General features: G+C 45.3%; 2 protein-coding genes across 2 annotated transcripts; one reads left to right on the top strand and one right to left on the bottom strand.

Moving 5' to 3' along the window:
- Positions 1 to 65: 65 nt before the first annotated feature.
- Positions 66 to 1,791, bottom strand: mrpl41 (mitochondrial ribosomal protein L41). The gene is made up of 2 exons (XM_056593031.1): positions 1,685 to 1,791; positions 66 to 838 (listed from the first exon to the last, which is right to left on the bottom strand). Exon 2 carries the CDS (start codon positions 797 to 799, stop codon positions 392 to 394), a length of 408 nt encoding a protein of 135 aa, XP_056449006.1. The 5' UTR covers positions 800 to 838; positions 1,685 to 1,791; the 3' UTR covers positions 66 to 391.
- pnpla7b (patatin-like phospholipase domain containing 7b) lies at positions 1,774 to 26,075 on the top strand. The gene is made up of 35 exons (XM_056593026.1): positions 1,774 to 2,036; positions 2,640 to 2,721; positions 3,081 to 3,155; positions 4,192 to 4,279; positions 4,545 to 4,621; positions 4,750 to 4,844; positions 5,586 to 5,726; positions 6,103 to 6,262; positions 7,999 to 8,079; positions 8,658 to 8,786; positions 9,367 to 9,447; positions 10,290 to 10,407; positions 11,001 to 11,075; positions 11,638 to 11,732; positions 12,191 to 12,430; positions 12,844 to 12,921; positions 13,491 to 13,696; positions 14,090 to 14,221; positions 14,626 to 14,749; positions 15,069 to 15,258; positions 15,548 to 15,697; positions 16,216 to 16,279; positions 16,671 to 16,839; positions 17,350 to 17,532; positions 17,898 to 18,016; positions 19,974 to 20,130; positions 20,598 to 20,714; positions 20,846 to 20,915; positions 21,189 to 21,305; positions 21,684 to 21,832; positions 22,183 to 22,335; positions 22,801 to 22,917; positions 23,702 to 23,786; positions 24,096 to 24,229; positions 24,650 to 26,075. The coding sequence occupies exons 2-35, from the start codon at positions 2,683 to 2,685 to the stop codon at positions 24,710 to 24,712; spliced, it is 4,071 nt and encodes a 1,356-aa protein (XP_056449001.1). The 5' UTR covers positions 1,774 to 2,036; positions 2,640 to 2,682; the 3' UTR covers positions 24,713 to 26,075.
- The last annotated feature ends 1,093 nt before the right edge of the window (positions 26,076 to 27,168 follow it).

Raw genomic sequence — 27,168 nt, 5'->3', positions numbered from 1 at the left:
TGTAAAACTCCTTTAGATCAACAGTACGACAATTTGTAAATGTCAAGAAAAGCAATATTATGCTTCTTCACTTGACAACTAGGGCGTCTCGATGTCAGAATCTACAATACGTTATTATATCGTACTAGCACACTCTCTGGTATCAAATGCTTCCATAATCTAATATAAACAGTCAACAAACTAGTTAAAAGGACTTCTTCTTCTGAGATCATTGATTTACATTCACAGGTTAAGAGTGCTGCTTGCTGCTGGCATGTTTACATAACAAATAATTTGCCATTCTGTGACTTTTGCACTCAATTTATTTGGGTACAAAAATAACGATAATAGATGGTGTACAACTTGAGAAAAAAAAAGTTCCTTAATACTGAACAAAATGGGACGCACAACTTTAACGTACAGAGTTTTTAGGGAACAGCTTGAATAGCTTTGAATCCTGTGAGGGTTCGAACCCATACTTCTCCAACTGGTCCATACTGAAGCTGCCCTTCTGAAAGTCACTTTTAATCTGCGGCGCGACAACCTCTGCAAAGAGGCTCTCTGCCGTCAGGGCAGCCTCGGTTCCCCCGGGGGTGCGGTACGACACGTAGGGCTTCAGCTTGAACCCCTCCAGGTTGGGCACCACGAACTCCGGGATCATGGCCTTCACGGCGACGAACTTGGCGCTGGACAGCCGGAGGCCGGTGGGCCGGGCGGTCCGGCCCTTGTTGTGTGTCCTGGCGCCCTTCTTGCTGGTGAATTCAGCCATCCGGTCAGCGCCTCTGAGCAGCCCTCTTGCCAGGGTCGATAGGACACCCATCTCGCCTAAGGGTGGGTCACCTTGTTATACAAGCGGACCCTGTCGAAGACAGTTGGTTAGTTGAGTTGTTATACCATTAAAAAGAAAAAAGCACACTAAGGGTGAAGTTTCCCATGGGTAGCTTAGTAGTTATAAACAGTTTTAATAACCTACAAATGATGGCCACATGTGGTAAAACTACAAGAAACCACAATGTTCACTAACTTCCGGCAGGACACGCTATTCTTGTTTTACAGTGAATGTGTTTTAAAAGGAATCTTTCTACAATGAGTAGAAGGCTAGATTATTTGCACTCCAACTATATTCTGATTCCTCTAGATATAAAGATATATAAAATGGAATATAAACTGAATGAAAGAACAAATCCTGCAAATATAGATTGAGGCATTAACAAAAAGTGCACATACATAAAACTAGCCAAACCAACACGATGTTATCAAATATACTGAGTGAAAGACAATAGCACTGCAAACAAAGAGACAGTGTGTTGAATTATTGGTATTTGATGATAAGTCATGTGGAACAGATACAGCATAAATAGATAGCAGCCACCACTGCTACATTCATTATACTCCTTACTGCGTAATTCTGGCACACTGTTTCACTTCTATTCGTATAAACATCAGATGAAAGTTTGAAAGTGTGTCGAATTCAGAACATTTGTACTAGAGCCAATACATAACAGTTGGAGTAAAACAAATACAGCATGTTAGCCAATGCTCCATCGATTCTGCTCACATCGGACACTTATACGAAATCCAGCAGGCCTATTCTACTTTTATGTTTATTTACATAAAATGAAGATTACACCTACGAATCTGCATTTGAACAACATTCAATATGATGTTTTGTTTGAGAGAAAACAGCAAAATAAGACGCACTCACCTTGAGCACGACTTGACAGCAGCTAACCCCGGAACAACACACACAATGATTGGCTGAAATGTGTCCTTCTGAACCAATAGGATTGTCGCTTACTTATTGTGAACCATGGAGGGGGTTGTTCTGCAACAAAGCGTGTACTACACAACAACTTGGAGGCGCTTTTGTGTGTGGTGACACTATGTCCAAAATGACTGGTTAAAAATACGACAGGGTGTCTTTTTTAAAAGACATATTGATTGTTTATCAATGCAACCAAGGCGTCGGACAAATCCGCCCACTTATTTCTGGCTGTCACTTGTTTCCAAGGACCTCTGCAGCGGACACGCAGTGACAGAGTGAAGTGTTATTTACGGTAACATACAATTTATAACATATTACTGTGTCAGTTAAAGGGGACTCAACTGTTATCGGGCATTGTGCTATGGATTGCGTTTATATAAATAACTTTATTGCCGATTAGGTTTGTTATACCCAGTTTTCAAAAGAAAGATCCGATTCAGGGCGAGAGAATGTGACCCTCGCCTCTCTATTCTGTATGCGGGCGATGCCAATTGCTTAACAATTCTGCGGTTCAAACCAAACGTAACGCTGAGAACAACGGCACTGTTTCTCATGAATGGAGGTTGTAGCCCGTTGGCATGTCTCTGGCTCCTCGGGGAGCGCGGTGGAGTGTTAGTGGAGTGTGGGGGGTCAACTAAACGGGGGGTATCCCATTACACACGGACTAAATGGGTTTATGCAGGTCCAGTAGTCGCAAGCGGTTTGTTTTCAAACTGTGTCTACTTGGTGGCGCGGCCTTGTTTTAATGTTAAGAAACATTTGCCATAACTTCTCATGACTTCAAGTTGTCTTTATTGCATGTGTTTTAATGAATACTCTTCTGCATTGATAATGAAACGTCATAATAAATGTGCGTCATTTTTAATTCAAGCCTCATTATTATTTTTTATGTAAGTGTGGATTGAGTCGTGTTTAGACCTACATCCTCGTCTCCAGCCATGGAGGACAAGGATGAAGAGACCTGCAGTATATACCCGGTACGTTTGGTTGTCAAACTGTCAACAAAATGACCAGTGTGACCACTGGTCCTTTAAATAGAAAGTAATGTGGTTGAGCAAAGTTTTGAAATGGTTATTATGTACAATTTAAACTTCAGTCAATTCATTGTAATGTTCTCTATTACTTAAAATGAAAGTGCAGTTTAGTTGTTTAGTTAATTAGTTTTCCCTATTTTCTACTTAAATTGAAAAATAAAGGGCAAAAAAGTGTAGTTTAATAAATGGTCCTAAATAGATTTGAAAATAAACAGCTCGCTCCCATGTATGGTTTTGTATACTGTCCAGAGGAATCCCTCTTTTCCTTGTTTATTCTACTGTATACTCTGTTGGTGTTTCAGAGTCTTGTTCCCCTCGGGAATAAGATCAAGGCCCGGGTGCAGCAGTTTGCCGAGGACCAATCAGAGATCTCGATGGTAAAGTGTCTGGTTTCCGTTGTGATTTAAAGTGGTCCACTGTGTTTACCATAACCCAAACCCTCTGACAGCAGCACTTACTTAAGAACAACGCTTTTCACCTCATTCTGTTTATCTAAGTGGTTCATAAAGGTCCCATATTATACCACCAGGTGTGAATGTGATTAGTCATTACAAGCAAATCTGTCTACCAGCCTACCCAGTAGACTGTAGCAAACGTTACCCATCTATCCGTCATACATCTAGGTGGGCACGCCCACTTGGGATGTCATTGTAGATTTCCAAAACGGCTTGTAATGGCTAATCCCACTCACACCTGATGGTATAACGCTTCGTGCCCACTGCACCGTCAGTCAACGGACGTGGGAAGGCGTGGCTGACGGATGGGGGAGTAGTCTTTGCAGAGGCATCCGTCAGCCAATCAAATCACTTCGCCGGGTTCTTCCCGCTTCTTCCTGCTTGTTGCGATGCAAGATGACCCGCTTTCCCGCTTTCCAGTATCGTCGGAGCCCGAGTCGCGTCACAGTGCTTAAATTTGCATACGCGATCTGATTGGATGACGGATCCGTCGCTGCCGAAAAAGTTGAACATTTTTCAACTTTTTGACGGAGCCGAAGGCTCCAACGGAACGGACGGATCCACAATGCATTGCGTGTCCGTCCCCGTTCAAAGTCAATGGGGATCAGTCAATGGACGGAGGTAGTGGGCACGAGGCGTAACATGGGACCTTTAACATTCTTAGGCCTGCAAGCAAATTTTTAGATCTATCAATTCTTGCCTACCCCCTCCTTGCATCTGCCCATTTGACCAATCAACATCCCTCCACACTAAATGATTAGTAGTTGTTTGCTTGTTGGGACGGATCATTGGGAGTCGGGACATAAGTTGTTTTTTTTGTATTTGCATTTTCCTGTGACCCAATATGCAAATCAGGCCACTCTAAAAGGGCTCCTGAAGCAGAGGTCCATAAATACTGCAGTAAGAACTTGTAACAAACTTAGTTTAATATATTCTATGTTTTTCTTTTTTTATCCAGTTGACAGTGTTAATAATCGGAGCAGTGATGCTGATCTCCCTCATCGTTGTGGTCGTGTTTCTTCTCTATAAGCGGTACAAGTTATCCAGTAAGTGCATCCTGTTCCGGGTTTCCCCTCTGGTTTTTCCGTTGGAAGACTTCCGGTTGGTCACCAAACCTGTAACACAGAAACTAGTGGGAAAAGAAGATATGGGTTGCATCAATGATTCAGCATGTTTAAACAAAGTGCTTCTCAACCATATTTTGAATACTTCAGGAATTAGGGTTTTATGTATGTCAGAATACTCACTTTTTTTAAGTGCACACACAATCAATCCTGTCGGTTCTCTTCCATGTTTCTTGTTATATTTCAGAAGAGCAGGCCGGTCCACAATACCGGTTCAGGAAGAGAGACAAGGTGTTGTTCTACGGCAGGAAGATCATGAGGAAGGTGTGTACAATGCAGTGTCTTTTAGTGACTTTAAATGTGAGGTTTAAGCTGAGTATAGGCTTTGTACCTGGTTATTATATCAATTTGCTGAATACTTCTCTGTAGTAAAGAAAATCTCCCACTCCTAGGTCCAGACGCTGTCCTCCACCTCCAACCCCGCCTCCAACGCTGCGTCCCGCCAGCGGGTCAGGAAGCGAACCAAAGTCATGTCTATCGCACGCAAGTGAGTGTCCTCCTGAGAGTGTACAGAAACACACCACGCAAAGCTGGTAGTGATAAGAAGAGATGAAGAGAGGAAGGAACCAAGAAAACCATAGACTACTCCAAAACCACTTTCCACTTTTTTTTCGGCGATGCCTTTTGTATACTTATCATGTTTGTATATGCAGGGGTGCACATAACTGATCGCAACGTTCCTTTTGTCAGATAATCAAAAGCTCCGTGGTCGAGCTGCTGCAGTTGATAAAAAAAAAAAAAAAAGGTGACGCAAAAAACCTCTGTGAAACTGGGTACGTTTCATAAGATCCGATGTTACGTGCGGAGCTATGTCTAGGGTGCGTACCCAACACCTTCTCCTGGTACTCAACTGAGTAACTCTATAAAGAAGTTAGGTGCGCCCCTGTGTATATGTTAACACAAATGTCTGTAGCCCGCAAGACATTTTTAAAGGCAAACGTGTTTAAAAAACAAACACAAACGTGTAAACATACTCCCCTACTCTGTGACAACCGTAAGGGTTAGCTTTCTCCTGGTTAATTGTGTGAAATGTCTTAGTTTCTGTACTATTCATTGTTTGTATTGTATTGTTTTTTGGATTGTAGTGCTTTGTGTATCCTATCTCTGCACGGCACATATCAGCACGTATTCCTTGCGTGTGCAAACGTACCTCGCTTAACAGTGAACCCTTTCTAAGTCTGGGTCTGGTGGTTCTGTGTGTCACCCCCCCTCCCCCCCATCCCGTCAGGATTCTGCGGATCCGGAAGGAGCCCCCAACCCTCCAGCCCAAGGAGCTGCCCCCCTGCCTGCTGGAGGCGGACCTGAACCAGTACGACGTGGAGACCTCCCACCTCCCCTCGGAGGTCCTCTACATGCTCAAGAACGTCCGGTGGGCTCCCAGTGCATCGTATGACACATGATACGAGTCCTTTAGGGGCAGACTCTGTTATCCAGGTCAACAAGTACAATCAAAGCCTAGCAATCAATAAAGGTATCACGAAAGAAACTGGGCAGAGCGCAATGGTTGCGATATGAATCAGAAACACAATGTTGGTAAAATAACACCAACATAATGGGTCATCTAGGGAGCCCACATCACAAGAGCCGGTGTGTGTGTCTGTGTGTGTTTCTGTGTGTGTGTGTGTGTATCTGGGTTCTTGTGTTTCGATGTATTTGTGTGTTTCTGGGTTCCTGTGTCTCTGTATCTGTGTGTTTTCGGGTTCCTGTGTGTCAATGTGTGTGTGTGTGTGTGTCTATGTTCCCAGGGTGCTGGGTCACTTTGAGAAGCCCCTCTTCCTGGAGTTGTGTCGTCACATGGTGGTGGTCCCGCTGCAGCAGGGGGAGGCCCTGTTCCGCCCGGGGGACCTGGACGACAGCATCTACGTGGTCCAGGACGGACACCTGGAGCTCTGCATCCACGAGAGTGTAAGATACAACCAGAACATATGCATTATAGCTAGAATAATAACAACTGTCTGCTCGGTTACTGTATCGAGATTTTGATCCAGAAGTTCCAAGATGGCGGCTTTAAGTGTGCTTTTGGAACTTCGAATCACATGTTTGAAACCCTCCTGTTCCGTTGTGATGAACCATTTATAACTGTTAAAAATGGAGTTGTCAGAACCCAGTTCAAAGGTTTATCTAAGATGAATAAGCAAGTAATAATGCCAGTAAGAGATGTGGCAGTCTGTGGTGATGGGAGTGAATAGAAAGTAGTATGGATGGATGTTTGAAATGTAACTAAGGCAAATCAAATCCTCAAAGTAGAAAGTCGTAGAGTTGCTTAACCTAACTAGCTGAGAAGCCACTAGCCAGCTGAAGCTCCAGTCACTTGGGCCCTTAAAGCCATCATAATCTTAGTTGGGTTATGGGTTAAAGGATGACCTAATAATCTGTTATGTTGGTGCCTCTTTAGTGCACTTAACATCAAGGTGATAATGTTCTTGTAGCAGCTGCAGGTTCCATTCTGACCTGGTCTCCTAATGCTACATCCTTCCCTCTCTCTTTCAACACAATCGCCGGTCTGTCTTCACTCTCTTATCTGTATTATGCCATAAAATATGTACACACACACACACACACACGCACGCACGCACGCACGCACGCACGCACGCACGCGCGCGCATGCGCGCGCACGCGCGCGCGCGCGCGCGCGCGCACATACACAGCAGCACGTTGTTATGTATCTTATAATTTCAGGAAACGTCTCCTTTACTAAATAAACATGCTTCCTTTAATTTCTGAAATTGAGAAGTACTTTACTAACTGTTTGGCTCTTGTTTTTGAAAGCCCCCCAATGCAAAGTCCATGGGTTGCCAGCCTATCTACATGCCCTAGACTACCCAACACTAGCACATAAGTTGGCATTTGTAACCAAGGTTTTCAGTGGTTAATATCAATGATTGATATGTATATGTATGTAACACACGCACACACAAAGGCACAAGCACTTTCCAGGACACATTTTAGACACTTATTTTACACTTTTTATGTCGGGATATCAACTTGCCACTGAATTCTATTCAATTTCCCTTTAGTGTGACTCTTGTGTAATGTGTCCTTCTATTCAGTAAATTTCTATCGATAGATTTTGAAGTCATTATTTTTATTTATTTTTGTTATTTAAAAAAAGGAAGGCTTTAATAAATCTATCTTTCATGGCATATATGGAGGGAGCTAGCTAGTCAATACATCCGTAATGGACACCAGTGGGAATTTTATAACTTTGGCACCAGTACTGTTTATGGGCTTGTCTGCCTTTTTCTCTGTTTGTCGACCACGGAAAGCTGATCTGAAGTCAGCAGAGGTCGCTGAAGTCTCGTGTTTAATAGCAGGGGCATTCCGTGACCTGACACCCACCACGAGCTCTGGATTCAAATCCCTTTCTAGTAACTGTTTTACTGGGTAACTGTTGTTTGAAAGTGTATACCAAATATAGAGGGACAGGTGCTATCTTTTTAAATAAAAAGTAGTTGTAGTAGTAGTGTGCAGTGTGTTTTAAATAATATTTTTTATCTGAAAAGTTCTGGTAAACAGCATGCATGTGCAGCTCAAAATCATAACTCCAGCATTTTATTACAATATTCCTGACCATGTACGTTGTGTTTTATATCTCGATGTTTAAATGTCAAATGTGTTTTGACCCTCCTCTGTTTCCGTAGGATGGGACGGAGGCAGTGGTGAAGGACGTGTTGCCAGGCGACAGCGTGCATAGCTTGTTGAGCATGCTGGACATTATCACTGTACGTGTGCACGTCCCTCGTTCCTCTTTCTCTTCGCAATATCCGTTATGTTGGTGATACATAGGGTCAAAGTGTACATCAAGTGTACTTCAGCCAGTATATTGTGCATCTGTTTAAAGCTAAAAGCAATATAGGCTTCAGCCAGTCTATTAGTCTGCACATCATGGCTTTGATGCAATATAAATTAGACACAACATTGGTGTAAGGCATTTCGAGTGCTGCACTAGCATGCTAAAACCAAAAACAACCGGACCGAGCAGCCAAGTTTAATCAGAAAGCAGTCTTAGTAGATTTATTGATGTATTCATATAACAGTGGAAGTCAAGTGCATAATAGGAAATGCAACAAAACAAAATGATATACTAACATAATAACATCGTTCCACTAATGCTCTATCACACACGAGAAGAGCATCTGGATCGTTGATCCGTCCCACACAGGGGAGGCGGGGCTGCATGCCAGATGTTGCCGTCAGTGATATCAGTGTCATGGATTTATCATGTCCTCCATGTGGAAACATCAGTATTCATCCGTCCATCCATGTTGTCGTTGATGTCGTCTCCTCCTGTGGTCGCCAGGGTTACCCGGCCCCATATAAGACGGTGTCGGCGCGAGCGGCGGCGTCCTCCACCGTCCTGCGGCTCCCGGCGACCGCGTTCCAGTCGGTGTTCGAGAAATACCCCGAGACCCTGGTCCGGGTCATCCAGGTAACCATGGTGACGGATATCGTTTGCTGTTAAGCGCTAAGCAAATGTATTGATTTTTCTCTGGGAGGTTTCAATAATGTGAAGGTGTGTGTTGGTTTGCGAAAGTGTGTGTTAGTTTGTGAAGGTGTGTGTTAGTTTGCGAAAGTGTGTGTTAGTTTGTGAAGGTGTGTGTTAGTTTGTGAAGGTGTGTGTTAGTTTGTGAAGGTGTGTGTTAGTTTGCGAAAGTGTGTGTTAGTTTGTGAAGGTGTGTGTTAGTTTGTGAAGGTGTGTGTTAGTTTGTGAAGGTGTGTGTTAGTTTGTGAAAGTGTGTGTTAGTTTGTGAAGGTGTGTGTTAGTTTGTGAATGTGTGTGTTAGTTTGCGAAAGTGTGTGTTAGTTTGTGAAAGTGGGTGTTAGCTTGTGAAGGTGTGTGAGTTTGTGAAGGTGTGTGTTAGTTTGTGAATGTGTGTGTTAGTTTGCGAAAGTGTGTGTTAGTTTGTGAAAGTGGGTGTTAGCTTGTGAAGGTGTGTGAGTTTGTGAAGGTGTGTGAGCTTTCGGCAGGTCAGGTGTAATGTTGGGACCTGTCTCCGTGTCGTCTGTAGATCATCATGGTGCGACTGCAGCGGGTCACCTTCCTGGCCCTCCATAACTACCTGGGCCTCACCACGGAGCTCTTCAACACGGTACCACTCCCCCTGAAACGTATCTCTACATGTCAATCACACAGACTCATCCCTCTACATCTCTAATATCAATTCAATTCAAAAAAGCTTTATTGGCATTAGAAATATACATTTGCATTGCCAAAGCAGGTCAACAATAAAATAAACAGCATTATAAAATAAAAAGTAAAAAGGTAAGGTATATATTAAAATAATAATAAGTATAAACCGTTAAATACAAAATATCGACTATAGGGGGGTTACTTTAGTACTTTAAAAAGTAAAATGTGCGATATTACATAAACTTGTATCAACAGATAAATTAAAGATACACTCTAAATACCCAGTATTTAGTATTTAGTCTTAGTATTTAATATCTCTAAGTGTTAACCGACTAATCCCTCTACATATCCAGTGTCTCGGTGTTAATCCCTCTACATCTCTAATATCTCTACATGTCAATCACACAGTCTCCCCCTGGCTCTTGTCTTTACATCTCTAATATCACTATATTTCAAATGCTGTTTTTCCCTGGCTGGATCTGTTTTGTCAATTTTTTTGTGTGTTCAAAACTCAGATCGGTCTAAATATTTGAAGTAATAATGTAACTGCTATTCAGGATGCACCGATGTTTGATGTATTGGTTGATAGTAATATTCATTAGCGACCTTGGTTTAAAGACCGAGACCGCGATAAAAAACTGAATATTTATTACATGTTATTTTTAAATGCACATAGAACTTTTACACAAACAATAATATGAATATTTTCATGCCGTCTTCCGCTATTAAACATATTGAGCCTGTGTGTGTCTCTTTGTGCGTTTCTGTGCGTGTGTGACACTGTGTGTGTTTGTGTTGCAGGAGAGCCAGGCTATCCCCCTGGTATCGGTGTCCCAGATCCTCGGTGAAGCCCACCCCAGAAGGCTCAGTCGCCAGGCCTCGCAGACCGAAGACCCGGCTGCCGAAAAGACAGACGCAGGTGCACACACACCCTGGTTTATTATTTACTTTTTATTCATGCACCGGGCATTCCACAGGCATGGATTGTATTGTAACACCATTCTTCATTATGTACTTATTGTTTACTCAATTTTCGGCATGCATGTCTTGCTATTTTCTATTAAGGTATTACAAATATACTTTTATCTAAAGTGAATTAAAGTGAACAGATACATGTCATCCGTCATAAAGGAGCAGGTAGGGCATTTAGCTTGAGAAATCCTACAGGTTAGAATCTGGACATTTGGCATCAAACCCACTGAACCAATACATTTTGGCTGGGACAGAATGCCCTAACCCAAAACATGAAATCAAGAATGATAAAGTGTTGTTTTTTTAACTGCTTCTGACTTGTGTAATACTAACATTATGTATGTTAGTATTAAAGATAGGGTACGCAATTCATTTTAGAACCATCAATACATTGAATGCTCTGAAAATGGAATGGAGGCCTGAAGAGAGGATCGGGATTTCTTCAGTTGGATTCCCTCCAAAATCTAGCTCACTATAGCTGGTTTCTTGAAAATGCCTTTCATACCTTTAACAACTGTAACTTTGACTTGTGCTCTGTAGGAGAAGCAAAGAGGGCCACCTTTGAGGCAAAATGCAGGAAGTCCAGATCTCTCTCCACACCAATGGCAGTTACAGGTAACAGAACCCTTCTCACAGCAGAGCATTTAACATTATATTTTACCTCAGTTCACTCGCAAGCCAACCTATTTTAGTGACAGTTGATTGAGTGAGTGTCGAGTTATTGAAATGTAGATATATCAACATGAAGTTAAGTTGGCAGATATATAAATATATTGAAATGTAGATAACTAATTATCGCAGTGGGAAATCTCAAAGTCAGGAGATAGTAACACCAGTGGATGATCAGACGTCTCCAACTCGAACTTGAACAAACAGGCTGATCATTTTTCAGGAAGTTTTTTTGTTCCAGTATTGCCCTTGAAGATCACATTGCAAATAAAACATATTTCGAGATTAACTGACATTCATTCAGTTCTTATTATCCCCATTTTTGTTGCCTTAGATTTTCCTTTGGGGTGAATTCAATTTGTTGGACCCCAAATAATATTCCACAGAAACAAAACCCTGTTCATTGTATTCCCATAACAGAATCTATGGTACCATCGGTTCTTCGTGGAAGAACCCTGCTTAGTGCTAATGGATTTCTGGTTTCTTCTCCTCCTTCATGTCCTTGCAGTGGACATGACTACGGACCTGAACAAGGCGTTTGAGCGAGCACGTGTCCGAAAGGAGGAGGGGCCATCGGTATCCTCATCACCCCCGGCCCAGAAGGTCTGTGGCCGAGGAGTCTGTTTTGGGGGGATGGGGGGGGGGGGGGGTGGTCCTCAAACTGGTTACGTGTAAAGTTTCTCTCGTGCTGCTCTTTCGCTCTCCACTCGCTCTCTCTCTATCTTTCTCCCTCTCTCTTTCTTTCCCTCCCTCTATCTATCTCTTTCTCATTCTCTTTCTTTCTCTCCCTCTATCTATCTCTTTCTCATTCTCTTCCTCCATCTCCGACCCTCTCTCTCTCTCTCTCTCTCTCTCTCTCTCTCTCTCTCTCTCTCTCTCTCTCTCTCTCTCTCTCTCTCTCTCTCTCTCTCTCTCTCTCTCTCTCTCTCTCTCTCTCTCTCTCTTGCTCACTCTCTCTCTTGCTCACTCTCTCACTCTCTGTTCACACTTAAACCCCCCCTCCTCCCTCTCTTGTTCCTTGTCTCTTCCTCTATCACTCTCTCTCCCCTCTCTCTCTCCAGTCTATCCTGAAGAAGAGCGTCACCATGCTTCACACTCCCTCAGCAGTGTACCACTACAGCGAGAGTGGAAGAAGTCCCTCCTCCACCTCCACCTCCACCTCCACCTCTACCCCCTTCAACCCCTCCACCAGCTCCAACACCTCCACCACCGCCCCCGCTCCCGGCCAGGTCCACCACAACAGGATCAACGCCATCTTCCAGGCTGCCAAGAAGGATCTGCTGAAGGCTATCCAACTGCAGGTACCATGGCAACCCCCCACTACACTACCCAGTCACACTTGATCTTTTGTTAACCTACGAAGTAGACGTTTCAGGTTTATGTATATTATCCTACTTGATGCGTAATCCTATATGTGCATTTTTTATTATTTTTTTATTATTGATGCTTTTATGTATAAAAAGTAAAAACTTCCATTTTTTATAAATGGACCAGGCCTCTATCTTGCAATTCGTCAATACTGATATCCTCCTGATGATCCTGTTATCGATATACATCTCTCTTGTGAGTCCTATTAGGTTTAGAGCGTTTCGTCTCATCAGTGGCCGTGCGTTAGCTGGGGAGGGTTATGTGCGTGTGTTCCGCAGGGAAAGCATGAACTAGTGTTCTATGTGACAGGTCTTCATGGTCAGGTAAATCCTCTCTCCTGTCCCAGGACCCCAGTCTGCTGGAGGGCAGGGTGACCTTTCGCCAGGTGAAGGCTGGGTGTTTGGTGGCCAGCCAGGGAGACCAGGTTAGCCCCTTCCTACATGCATTTATAACATTCATGTCTTCATAACCGATGGTTGGTTAGAGTTAATAATGCACACGTCTGAAGTTAGTAGACATTGAGACATTATGACGGCAGCTAGCCAATTCTTGTGATGTTGTTGTGGAAAAATGTGTCTTGAAATGAAAGATCCTGTCTGGTTCAACCGGAAGAGCAAGGCACTAACACTGCCAGGGTTAGGGGTTTCAATCCCACTGGGGCCCCAAGAACAGCTGAGCAAAGCTTGTGTTATCGTGGGAGGCTTTGGATAAAAGCACCCATCAAATGCCATATATTATCAATCAAAGTTTCTTCCTTAAATTATAACTTTTTCGATTTAATCAAATATTTCATGCATATATTACAACTGTTTTGTTGCATAAACTCTGCTCATATTGAAATAATTGTTACCTGATTTTGACTGATTATATGTCTCTCCCCCCCCCCATCCCCACTCTCTCTCCCGTCTCCCTCCCTCTCCCCTCTCTCCCCCTCTCCCCTCTCCCCTCTCCCCTCTCCCCCTCCCTCCCTCTCCCCTCTCCCCCTCTCTCCAGGACGTGAGCGTGGCGTTTGTGGTCTCGGGGGTCCTCCACGTGTACCAGAGGATGATCGACCGGGAGGAGGACAGCCTGCTGTTCGTCACGCACCCCGGGGAGATGGTGGGCCACCTGGCCGTGCTCACCGGGGAACCCCTCATCTTCACCGTGCGCGCCCACCGGGACTGCACCTTCCTCTCTATCTCCAAGGCCCACTTCTACGAGTAGGCGTCGCATTGACTCATGCACATGATGACTCACGTGAACTCACTTCTTAAAAGTATGCGCCCAGTCCAGGTCCACTCACAGCACCGTGGATAAACACAACAGAGTGATCTACAGGGTATTGAAAAGATGGATCCAAATATAATCCAACTCAAATAAACGGGTGTAATCTGAAAATGACGCGTGCACAGACAGTAAGTACCCTGGATTTACTTAAAGTTGAACCAAAGCGAAACACAGAATTCCGAGGAATAAAAAAAACAGCCTCCCTCTCCTTGTGTAATGCCAGGCCGTTAGTTAGCAGGGCCTCGAACCGGCACCCCTTGAAGATGGGGACTGGGCCTGTTGCTTTACCCTAACGCGCTGATCTTCATCTTGTCCTCCCTCCTCAGGATCATGCGGGAGGACCCCCGGATGGTCCTGAACGTGGCCCACACGGTGGTGAAGAGGGTCTCTCCCTTCGTCCGGCAGATCGACTTCGCCCTCGACTGGATGGCCCTGGAGGCAGGCCGCGCCGTCTACAGGTGGGGACGGACCCGCCACACCTGGCAGTGTACACCCTCATTCAGACGGGGAACTAAACCCCTAATTGTTGCAGTGTTGACGCCATGCTCTACCGGTACAGCTAAACAGGGAATCAAACCCCTTACCCAGGCACTGTTGATGCCTTGCTAGACAGGGAATCCAACCCCTTACCCAGGCACTGTTGATGCCTTGCTAGACAGGGAATCAAACCCCTTACCCAGGCAGGGTTGATGCCTTGCTAGACAGGGAATCAAACCCCTTACCCTGGCACTGTTGATGCCTTGCTCTACCAGTTGAGCAGATTTTTTATCTTTGTCCATTAAAATACACACTTGGCACACACTCAACGAATCAAACAGACTCAATCCGTGCCCCCCCCCCCCCCCCCCCCCCCCCCCTGCAGACAGAACGACCGGTCCGACAGCACCTTCATCGTGCTGAGCGGGCGTCTGCGCTCCGTCATCGCCAAGGACGACGGGAAGAAGGAGCTGGCGGGAGAGTACGGGCGCGGCGACCTCATCGGCGTGGTGGGTGGCGTTCCCTCAGGCGCCTGCCTTACTAACTGATACCGATAGTCTTATGAATAATAGGCAAGAAAACAGTCAGTAAGCTCTGTACAGGGTTGGTTGTCATCACTCCCAACTGAAGCATTGTGACGTTTAGATCGGATCTCTTATGTGAAGGTGATGTGAATATAAAGACAGACGTTGATGACGAGTAAACCTGACAGACTGTTGAGGTAGACCCCTTCAACCGTCTGCTGCTTGTTTGCTACTCCAGAACAAATGTTTTGACGCTATATATGATTGACCATCGGTGTGTTGTGTGTGTGTGTGGCGCCCCCAGGTGGAGGCTCTGACCCACATGAACCGGGCCACCACGGTGCACGCCGTGCGGGACTCGGAGCTGGCCAAGCTGCCCGAGGGGGCGCTGAACTCCATCAAGCGGCGCTACCCCCAGGTCGTCACGCGCCTCATCCACCTGCTGGGCCAGAAGATCCTGGGGAACATGCAGCAGGTCAACGCGCCCCTGGCAGGTGAGGTGTGTGTGTGTGTGTGTGTGTGTGTGTGTGTGTGTGTGTGTGTGTGTGTGTGTGTGTGTGTGTGTGTGTGTGTGTGTGTGTGTGTGTGTGTGTGTGTGTGTGTGTGTGTGTGTGTGTGTGTGTGTGTGTGTGTGTGTGTGATAAATAGTGCTAGTAGCAATACGAGTAAATAGTACTATACACATACTACGAGTTCATACTTAGTATTCCTGCTAATACGGCAAACAAGCAGCATGTAGCAATCCTTGAGAACCAATCCAAAGGATTCCTTCTGTTCTCCCAGCGCGTGGCCTGGGACTCCACACCCCCACCAGTAAGTGGGACTCTGGGAACCCGGCCTCCAACCTCTCCACCGTCTCCATCCTGCCCGTCTCTGACGACGTCCCCCTCACTGCCTTCACCCTGGAGCTGAAGCACGCCCTCAGTGGCATCGGTACTCACACACACACGCTCTAGCACACACACACACACACACGCACTAGCACACACACACACACACACACACACACACACACACACACACACGCACTAGCACACACACACACGCACAAGCACTAGCACACACACACATACACACGCACACACACACACATGCACTAACACACACACACGCACGCACACACACACACTTGCACGCACACGCACTAGCACACACACACACAGGTAAATGCACACACGCTCGTAATTACACACACATACACACACACACACACACACTATAACACACTTATACACACTATCACACACATGAACGCGTATCTGTTAAATGCTGTTTATTTACAATGAGACCTTCTCAAAAGAAAGACAATGTTTGGGTTCCAAAACTATTTCCTACGCCCTTTTTCACTGGACCCTTGAGGACACAAGCGGTAGCAATGAGTAGTAAGCAGTATGTAGAACGGTTTTTGTAATTCACCACTTCTGTTGTTTCTGTGTGTTTTTGGGGAGCAGGTCCCACTTTGCTGCTGACCAGTGATTCCATCAAACAGTGCCTGGGCTCTGCTGCTCTGGACAGGTCAGACATGCGATGAAGTGATTTAATAGTAACCAGGTTCTGATCAGTTTAGCAGAATGTATGTAGCATGTAGCACAAAGCTAAAACAAACCTGTCAAATGTGGAGTAGCTACTGGAAAGAGTGCAGAGTGGCTATAGGAATAGCAAAGCACATGTCATAAAATCATTTGTTAAGGTGTTTGGACAATGATATCTGATAACTGTATCTCCTCCCTCTACCTACAACAACGTACAACCAATCACATCACAGGAAAGCCACACGTCCGTAACTGATTGGTTAAGGAGTTTGGACATGTCCCACCCCTTAAACATTAACCATCCAACCCAAACGCCTCACACGGCGGCACGCGTCACACGTCCTCCCGCTGACTGCTCTGATTGGCCTCCTCAGCGTGCATGAGTACCGGCTGTCCAGCTGGCTGGGGCAGCAGGAGGACATCCACCGCATCGTGTTGTACCAGTCGGACGCCCGCCTCACCCCCTGGACCCAGCGCTGCATCCGCCAGGCCGACTGCATCCTGATGGTGGGCCTGGGGGAGCAGGAGCCCGCCGTGGGCGAGGTGAGCAGTGGGGGGGCGCAGAAGTGCACCTCGACTCAGGGGCTACGGGGCTGTATATCCGTTGTGGTTTGAATGCGCCTGCCTCTGGCAGGCTGTTCCCCCAGTTGGGTTGTATGTTGTTCTGATTGGCTGGTTGTTCCTCCGGTGGAGTGTCTTTTGTTCTGATTGGCTGGCTGTTCCTCCAGTTGGCCTGTATGTGGCTCTGATAGGCTGGTAGTTCCTCCGGTTGGCCTGTATGTGGCTCTGATTGGCTGGTTGTTCCTCCAGTTGGCCTGTTTGTGGTTCTGATTGGCTGGTTGTTCCTCCAGCTGGCCTGTATGTGGTTCTTATTGGCTGGTTGTTCCTCCAGTTGGCCTGTACGTGGTTCTGATTGGCTGGTTGTTCCTCCAGTTGGCCTGTATCTGGTCCTGATTGGCTGTTCCCTCCGGTCAGAGAACATGTTGCTCTAACTGACGGGTATTCCCTCCAGCTTGAGTGTGCGTTGCTCTGACCGGCTCCATGTCCCCCCAGTTGGAGCGTATGTTGGAGGGCAGTGCGGTGCGGGCCCAGAAGCAGCTGGTTCTGCTCCACCGGGAGGACGGCCCCCCCCCACGGGGCACCGCTGAGTGGCTCAACATGAGGAGCTGGATCTGCCGACACCACCACCTGTCCTGCCCTCGCAGGGTCTTCAGCAAGAGGAGCCTGCCCAAACTGGTACGCACGCACACACACACACGCAGGCACGCACGCACACATGCACATGCACACACACTAGCACACGCACACACACACGCACAAACACACATGCGTCCTTGTGGGGTCCTCAGCAAGAGGAGCTTCCCCAAACTGGTACACACGCACCAACACACACACACACAAACACACACATACACACACAATGCAGTATCTTCTATCTCGAGCCTCAAATTTGAAAAAATAAAAAAATAAAAAAAATTGAAAAACTTTAACATGAATTATCGTTCGAAGCGCAAGTGAGCCTGATTCTGTGTGCGTGTGTGGGTGTGTGTGCGTGTGTGGGCGTGTGTGCGTGTGTGTGCGTGTGTGGGTGTGTGTTTCAGAGGGAGATGTACCAGCGAGTGTTTGACAAGCCGGCCGACCGTCACTCCGATTTCTCCCGCCTGGCTCGCGGTCTGACGGGGAACAGCATCGCCGTCGTGCTGGGAGGGGGCGGGGCCAGGTACGACCGCTCTGTCGTCATCTCAGACTCGACGTCATCTCGTCATGAGTGACTCAATAATAATATTGATATTACCCATCTTTATAAGGATATGAACTCTGCGTCAATATAGTGAGGCTCAGAACAAAGATCAACATCAAAGCAGGCAGTAAACATTTGAGGAGCTACAAAATAAAGTTATTCAGAACATAATTGAAAAGAACGATTGCAGAGCCATAGGAATCAGATATACAATCAATATATTTCACATTTGTCTTTATTGCAATTGATGGTAGTGCAAACTGTTACAGTAGATTTCAGAGTACCTTTCAATTTCCACAACCTTTTCAAATGTGCTAAAGTGCCATAGCAATAAAACAGCTCAACAAAGTCTGTTATAGACATCTAAAGATAATCACTAATCACCCAAATTACACAAGTCAAAAATATATCACAACACGCTAATGTATCGCCCATAGAGCCCTACATCATCAAGTTCAGCAATCTCCCATTCAGAGTTCAGCAGAGCTTAATTTTCATTATCGATGAATCAAACTTCTTCTAACAATTTAATGAGTCTAAAAAATGTCATAAATAATGGCAGTTGGCCAGCAAAAGTTAATGGAGACCAAGGTGATGGCTCGACTTTCCCTGCTTCTTCTTACAAGCAGCCAAGAAAAATACTGTTTCTATTATTAATTAGCATTTCTCAAGGTTCCTGACCAGAATGGTGAGAATTGAATTGATTGATTAACCGTGTCAGCTCTGGACTCGACTCCTCAGTTCCTGTACAACAAGGACATATAAGGACACATAGTTCACTTATAGGGCTTCTAACGGTGGTGTGTTTACTTGATAAGGATCTTACTTCCTGACACTCCCTGTTGACTTCCTGTCTGTATCCTTTGCTCTCCTTCTTCTCCTCATTGCTCCAGCGCCACCTGGAGGTTTAGTCAGGTGGGTACCTTTCTCAAAGCCACGAGCCCCCCACCCCGTGAGAGCTTTGATAGCCGTACTAGCCCCCAGCCAGAGCACCTATCACCCATGCACAACTCGTCTTCTTATCCCTTACTCACCTTAGACAATTTGACATTTATCCCAATCTACCTACCGATAGATAAGATAAATGTTCCTTTTGGTAGTTTAGTGTGTGAAGGGCCACGATAAAGCACACCACTGACCGATTCCATTCCCGAACAACCCAGTACTGATTCTCAAAATGAGAAATCTAGAAAATCGCAAATAAATTGTTGCTTAGTAATGCTTTGCCAGCTTTTGCATTTGTGTTTTTCACAATCATAAGGCAAACCAAAAAAAAATGGGCGGCATCAATTGCAGTGGTGGAAGTAAAAGACGATCTTCTTCTCATATCAAACACCACTGGATAATCGGGCAAAAACAATGTAAGAACCATCAAAATAAAATTTGGGCCGAGCACAATCAGATGGGGGAAATCAGGCGCATTATCCTGTAATGTGAACCCAGCATTAGTATTGTCTTAAGGGGTAGCCTAGGGCCATAGAAAGCCGATGGTACTAGCTTCCTGTAACATTTGGTCCTATTCAGTGTTTTCCTGCCTAGTGAAAGCACTCTGAATAGCTTCTATAATTGTAAGGTTTTAATAATCCAACTCTACGATGCTGAACCATTCAGATTTAGAGAGAGCTTCCCCATTCCCAACCCATCTCCTTAATGTTTCCTTATTATAGTAAATAACGTTGAGTATCGTAGAAGGTTCTTGCTAGTGTAGCATCAGGGACTCCAGTTCTCTCCTAGCAGGAACTCACATATGTTTCTCCTTGTTTTACTTCTCATGTTTTACATTTCTCTTTCAAATAATTGTCTTCTAAAGTCCTTTTTAAATGACTTTATAATTAGTTACCTGCAAGACCACCAAAAAAAAGTAACATAATTGAGTTTGTGGTCCATGGCCCTGAGAAAAGGCCCGCCTTCTGACCCCGGGCTGTGGTTGTTCCAGGGGCTGCTCCCAGGTGGGCATCCTGCGGGCGCTGACGGAGGCCGGCATCCCCATCGACCTGGTGGGCGGGACCTCCATCGGCTCCTTCATCGCTGCGCTGTACGCCGAGGAGAAGAGCTGCAGGCGCATGTGTGCCCGCGCACGGGAGTTTGCCGTGGTGGGTCGAAATGCACAAGGGCCCCTATTTCACCTCCAAACGCGATGATTAGTACCGGTAGTTCAGCCATTACTGACCATTTCAGGGCTACACACTGATGACATCACAGTATACTGTCCACTACAAATGTATGTCTAATGTGTAGGCTGGTAGGTTGATCTATCGTGCCACTGTCACTATAGGATAGGTTCGAACTTGTAGTCACTCCTGGTGGAACAATAGTTTGGGAGAAAGAAACACTGTCTTGAAATTTTTACAAAGGATTGAGGCGAGGGTGTTGATGTTCTTTAAATGATCCTCTTTGTGACTTTTTGAGGCATTTAAAAAAGTATTTTAATTGAACAGATGAAAAATCGAAATATATACTGTAACTGTGTGTTTGTGTTTCTGCTTGACCACCAGGTGTTGCCATTTAAGGACGGTATTCAAAGGATCGACCTGTTCATGCTGTTGTTGTTTGTTTCCAGGATATGACCTCTATCTTCAAGAAGGTCCTAGATCTGACCTACCCGGTGACCTCCATGTTCTCTGGAGCCTCCTTTAACTCTAGCATCAGCTCCGTCTTCAAGGGGAAACAGATCGAGGTACGCTCCCAATCGCACGTAGAGTTAAGGTCCGAATCTGAGCTCGATTTAGGATTCATATCCGTCGAATATATTGCAATTCAACAGCTCACGGTGTGCTTCAAATGTCTCGATTCGGTCTTGTGTCTCAGGACCTTTGGATCCCCTACTTCAACATCACAACAGACATCACAGCGTCTTCCATGAGGGTGCACACTGACGGTCAGTGTCACAGTATCTATAATGATGGAGTTATTACTTCGCTGCTGAGTGTATTTTAGAAATACAGGTTAGAGGGAGAAGGAGAATCATATTAGTTTGGTCTTTTTAACTTGCCAGCTGTTTTTTTTGTCAGTTCAATCATTTTGTTTTAAAGTTGAATGATTCAAGCTAAAGGCTAAATAAAAAGTTATTTAGCTAGCTCAGCTCCCACCCAACGACCAGGTCTTGACGGGTCTTCCCTAAGAGGTGATCGTCGTGGCGGTTCCCTTGCAGGTTGGCTTTGGAGGTACGTGAGGGCCAGCATGTCTCTGTCCGGCTACCTCCCTCCACTCTGCGACCCCAAAGACGGACACCTGCTGATGGACGGAGGATACATCAACAACCTGCCAGGTGAGTCCAGAGTTTAACTCTGCGTACCCCGTCTTTGTGAAGATCTACGTCGGGACTAAGAGACACCTCTCAGTTCTTTGCAGCGCTGCCTGTATTCAAACGTACATGTCACGTTACATGTACAAGAGGGGGCAGTATAGCGTATCTTACTGCAAATGTACATGAACAAACGAGCGGATCCTGTGTGGCTCAAATTGATGGAATCTACATGTGCACTTCAGGAACTGAAGGAGCTGAGAGGTAAAGATTGTTAACGAGAAAAGTGTCAAAGCGCAGTTAAAAGTTATGCGGATATTAAAACCCTTAGTGTGTGTGTGTGTGTGTGCGTGTGCGTGTGCGTGTGTGTGCGTGTGCGTGTTCTGGGTTTCGTGTCCCAAGCCGACGTTGCGCGGAGCCTCGGTGCAAAGATTGTGATCGCCGTCGACGTGGGCAGCCAGGACGAGGACGACCTCACCAACTACGGGGACAGCCTCAACGGCTGGTGGTTGCTATGGAAACGTTTCAACCCGCTGAGCGAGAAGGTCAAGGTGATTGGTCAAAGCTGGAAGTGTACATTTCTCAAACCCCAGATCGATGGTGGGCTTATTGTTGTGTTTAAAAGAACAGATCAATAATTGTATGTATACCTAAGGAATATACTCTAATGATCTTAGTCATACATTGTTTCCGTTTACAAAGTTTTAACATCACTTTAAATGTTTCTGTTAAAACATAAAAAAGCGTATTTTTAATAAATCCCTTGCTCACATTTTCTTGGAATTAACAATCGGCACAACTATGTGAACATCGATATAGCCAAGATCAACTTTATTAAATCCCCAATCGTATTTGACGGTGTCTCATTGCATCATACATCGGTGAATGTCTGTGCCGCCAGGTGCTGAACATGGCGGAGATCCAGACGCGGCTGGCGTACGTGTGCTGCGTGCGGCAGTTGGAGCTGGTGAAGGACAGCGAGTACTGCGAGTACATACGGCCGCCCATCGACCGCTACGGCACGCTGGACTTCGGCAAGTTCGACGAGATCGCGGTGAGCTCATCATTCCCATAGGGGACCGACCATCCTTGGCCTTCTACTCATGGAAAGAACACCGCTAGCTATCGCTGTCAGCAGAAACTTCTATCCAAGTTGTTTTTATTGTGGTTCTTTTTAGATTAGATTTGGGAAAGAGCTTGTAATTTGAGTGAATCCTGAAGTACATGATACAGAGTTAATACAATATATAAGGTATTTGGCAAATGACTCATGGTCTAGAAGCTGCACTTTACAATATTGCCTGACATTCACCCATTCATTTACACATTGACACCGGAGTCAACCATGTGAGGCGACAGCCAGCTCGTCAGGAGTAGTGATGGTTAGGTGCCTCGGTCAGGGACACCTCAACACTCGCCTAACATCACTTTAGCTAAGTTATACATCTCGCGCTTGCATATCAGCGCCCCATCATGTCGTTGAATCGGCAAACAATCCGATCTCCAACCCGCTCGCCAGGACGTGGGCTACCAGCACGGCAAGACGGTGTTTGAGGTGTGGCAGCGTGGCGGGGTGGTGGACAGCATGCTGAAGGACCGCCACCAGGAGGAGTTCCACAAGACCAAGAGCGGCAACGTGAGTCAAAACCAGACAGCCTTAAGCATGCATTAAGTCCCCCACAGCGGGGTTTATTTAATGCACGTGCGGACCAAAGAAGGGTGAATGTCAAGTAGAGTGGCCATGTGGCGAGTGTTGATCCTAGAGACTGATTAAAGATATATTCATCCGGGGCGCCCTGGTGGTTCACCTGGCAGAGTGTCTACCATATAGGATCACTCCTGGACATAGCATCGCGACCTGGGTTATCCCCTCTATCTCCCATACCTTCCTCTCTATCTCACTCTCTAATATAGCATAAAAAAAGCAGGATTCATTTGATGCATGTGCGGACCAAAATACTAATTGTAGGGGCTTGATGATAACCATAGAGCAAGAGTGAATGTCAAGTAGAGAGGCCATGTGGAGAGTGTTGATCCTAGAGACTGATTAAGAATTTATTCATCCATTATTTCCGGGGCACACTTGCACACATTCCCGGTCCCGTACACATCTAGCCAGCTCTCTGTTATAAAGCCGCGGGCAGTCCTTTCAGCTAGCAGGAGGGTTTCCCATCTGATCCGTCACGATACTCTCCACATTTTAATTCGACTTTATTCACTCGAGCATCGGCTTTGTCTTATCGTACGGTGTGTTCAGTTTAGTTTCTAAATCGTACAGAATGAAAATCCTTACGAAAATGAATTTGTGTCATACTTTCGCCCACACATGAATGAACGGGCACTGCCGACCTGCACGGTGCGATTTGAGGAGCTGCAGGTGCTTTTCAATAGGACTGATCTGTCATGCTGCCGTCCCTCAGGTGGTCACGTGTCCCAACGCCTCCTTCACCGACCTGGCGGAGATCGTGTCCAGAATCGAACCGGTCAAGAGCACGGCAATAGAGGGTACGTTGCTCTTCTACGCCATTTATTTATTAGGGATATGCATATACACTTCGATGTACTTTTGTGGTTTAAGGGTATTAATGAGAAAAACATGAAAAAAAAATATTGGTGGAAAATATTCAATATCAGTGATCTACAATACGTTCAGTAATATTAATCCCTACTTTGATATTTTCCTTCTGCATTGAAATTGAATATCCACTTTTACTAAATAACTCACTGTGTGCATAGATGTATTCTCCTCCATAACTAGTGAGTGTATGTTCTTACTGAATGAGCTCCTATCGGCCCTGGTTCGTGTCCCCTCAGAGGAGTATTCAGACGACGGCCAGACGGACTACGAGGAGGAGGATGCCGCGGGAAGCGCCCTGTCGGACTACGAGATGTCCTACCTGACCAGCGAGCTGACGGAGGGGGAGGAGACGGCCGACACCGCCGAGACGGTACGTCTTCATCCAACCAGGCGACAAGAGTCACGCTAAAACACAACTTCAGCCCCCTCCCCCCCTAGCCTGGCTGTTGCCAGACCAAGCTCAATCGTAGACTCACGTTGGTCTGGGGAGGCTGCTGTTATATTCTTCAGCACAAGAGGCGGGATCAACGGGCCTAGTTCGAATGACTCTGCACGCAATTGGCTGCTCGCCGTCGCTTCCTTGTCGTCATTGTGTTAAACCAGCCAATAGCGCGCCGGTGGAAAAGTTGGCTTGGTGATTGGCTCCCAGAATTTAAATCGGCGGCAGAAGGGGTTGGGGGTACCCAGTCTACCCCCCCCCCCCCCTTTCTTTACCCTTTTCCTTTGGATAAAGCGAAGTACTAAATTGTTAATGTTAAAACTACTTTAAACATGTGTTTCATTTTTTCAGGATGAGGAAATCCAGATCAGACATCGACACCGACAGAAGGGCGAGGAGCGCGATGGTCATTGACCTTCATCGTCATCATCATGAACAAGGCTATGACCCGTAGACCGACACCTGTCCAGACAGCACACCTGTCCAGACAGTCATGTGTTTCTACCAGTGCACTTTGTAGAAGGTACTTAATGCACTAGCAATCATGAAGAACGCCCATTTGCACCATTTTGGCTCGGCCCAAATATAGGAAGAACAGGACAATAAGCCAATAAGAATGTCGTTGGTGGTAATGGAATTTTGGTAATGTTTATTAGTTTATCTTGAAATGATTTGTCATTATTGGTAAACATTGTTGTGTGTGACTGCCACAGCGTCTTTCATGCGAGATTTGGAAAAAACTAAATTTTTATTAGCCTAGGTTACAGTATGATTTTATTTCGTTTATTTTCGAGTCGTACACTACTACAACCCTCGATTCATCACAAAAGGGCAGAGTATCGTCACAAACAACTCCCAAGATGGATTCTGATTTACAAATGGCTGCTCACCCATGGCCTTTACTCCCTGTGTGATCGACGAAGCTGTGAAATGTCACAAAGTATAGGTTATACAAGCATAAACACACTAATGGTACGTGTGAAACACTGTGACTAAATGGCCCGAACACGGTCATGCCAATTTAACAAATGATTTACCGTAGCCAAATCCTAATGCAATAATCGAGTACAGTATTACCTCATTAACAACAGAGTGTTGGGTGTGTGTGTGTGTGTGTGTGTGTGTGTGTGTGTGTGTGTGTGTGTGTGTGTGTGTGCGTGTGCGTGTGCGTGTGCGTGCGTGCGAAAGAGCTGAATGTAATCGGCTAACTCGTGTAATTTCTACCTAGGATAATGCCAGGCGACAGCCAATCAGTGCAATATCAGGCTAATGTATTGTGAAGGTGACTAAATATTAGTTTATGTGACTGCGGGACATTATGAGGTCTAATAAGCTAATGGTGCCTTTATTTACTTGTGTTTAGGCCTTCTGTTTTAACTAACATTTTAAATTGTTTCAAATCCTTTTTACCTATGATCAATTCTAATACTGATTTATAATGAAGACATCTGAATTTTATGATTTTCATTGTTGAAGAAATGGAATTTAATTTGAGGCTATTTGAATATTCTTGTGTTTTGAATAAGCCATAATGAAACAAAGGGAGTATAAAGGGGGAAAAAAAAGGCCTATTAGGCCGGCTACCTAATGAGACCGACGGTTGTATTGTACGTTAAGTTGCACATCAAATAAAAACCTGTAAACAGGATATTTGTTTTTCGTTGTTTTTGGGAAGATCACTTGTTCTAGAACGCTCCAACATACAAACAGAATTTCGAATAACAGGCCAACCGTGGAGAAAATCATTTTAGGTATTCATAGCAGAAAACATTGAGGAAGCAGCGCATTCGCCTCCAACATTTAGGTCATTATAATGTACAGCTTGTTCAACTTTATTTTTTAACTAACCACATATCCAACACTTAATAGAGAACCAGACACGTTATTTGATTTCAATTGAAACTAGAGACTTTAGAGTCTCGAGGCGGCAGAAATCTCAGCTGAATGAACAGCGCAAAGAATTGCTTAAAATGCAGAAATGTAAAATGAATTGAAGTGAAGAATCGGAAAGGTCAAATATAATGCACTGCACTGCTGAACAATCTGAAAGGTCAAATATATTGTACTGCACTGGATTGATATCTGAAAGGTCAATTGTATTGCACTAGACTGCTGAAAGGTCAAATGATTTGCACTGTACTGCTGAAAGGTCAAATGTATTGCAGTGCACGCTGAAAAACCTGGAAGCTGAAATGTATTGCAGTGCACTGCTGAAAAACCTGAAAGGAACAGAGCAAAATGGAAAAACAGCGACGCCTCGTGGCCAAACTGATCAACGAACATAAAGCTGTGAACTGCCATCGAGACCAGTCATTTTAATCCTGAATAGGGGTCAGGGTTGAACAAATTGCAATTTGATTTTGTATCCTCAATATGTCCTGAGCAAGGGAAAAAAAAGCCCAGAAGAAACCCAATAGTGGAAAGTTTAGAAAAATACAGAAGTATACCCTATTCATACGCCTATTCATTATTTTTCTCACGCGAATAGGCAAAATATGCAAACGGGGCATAATCTAATTACGTATGTGCTAATTTGCAAAAATAGGCTACAAAACCAAAGTTCCTTTCACCCAATTCCTTCTCAACCATGGCTGAAATAATCCCCACTACGAGTCTCGTGGAAATATCAGAGAGTCCGACGTGTCATAATGTGTCACAAGAGTCACAAGAGTTGTGATAATGAAGTTTCATAACCACACACACACACACACACACACACACACACACACACACACACACACACACACACACACACACACACATACACACACACACACACACACACACACACACACACACACACACACACACACACACAGATGGATCCCCAACACACTTTCATTAGGACACTCCAGGTGGAAGACCATGTG

Source organism: Gadus chalcogrammus, chromosome 6 (assembly GCF_026213295.1).
Source record: "Gadus chalcogrammus isolate NIFS_2021 chromosome 6, NIFS_Gcha_1.0, whole genome shotgun sequence".
Taxonomy (NCBI): Eukaryota; Metazoa; Chordata; class Actinopteri; order Gadiformes; family Gadidae; genus Gadus; species Gadus chalcogrammus.
The sequence above is the reverse complement of the archived record's forward strand: the minus strand, read 5'-3'. Positions and strand labels throughout refer to the sequence as shown.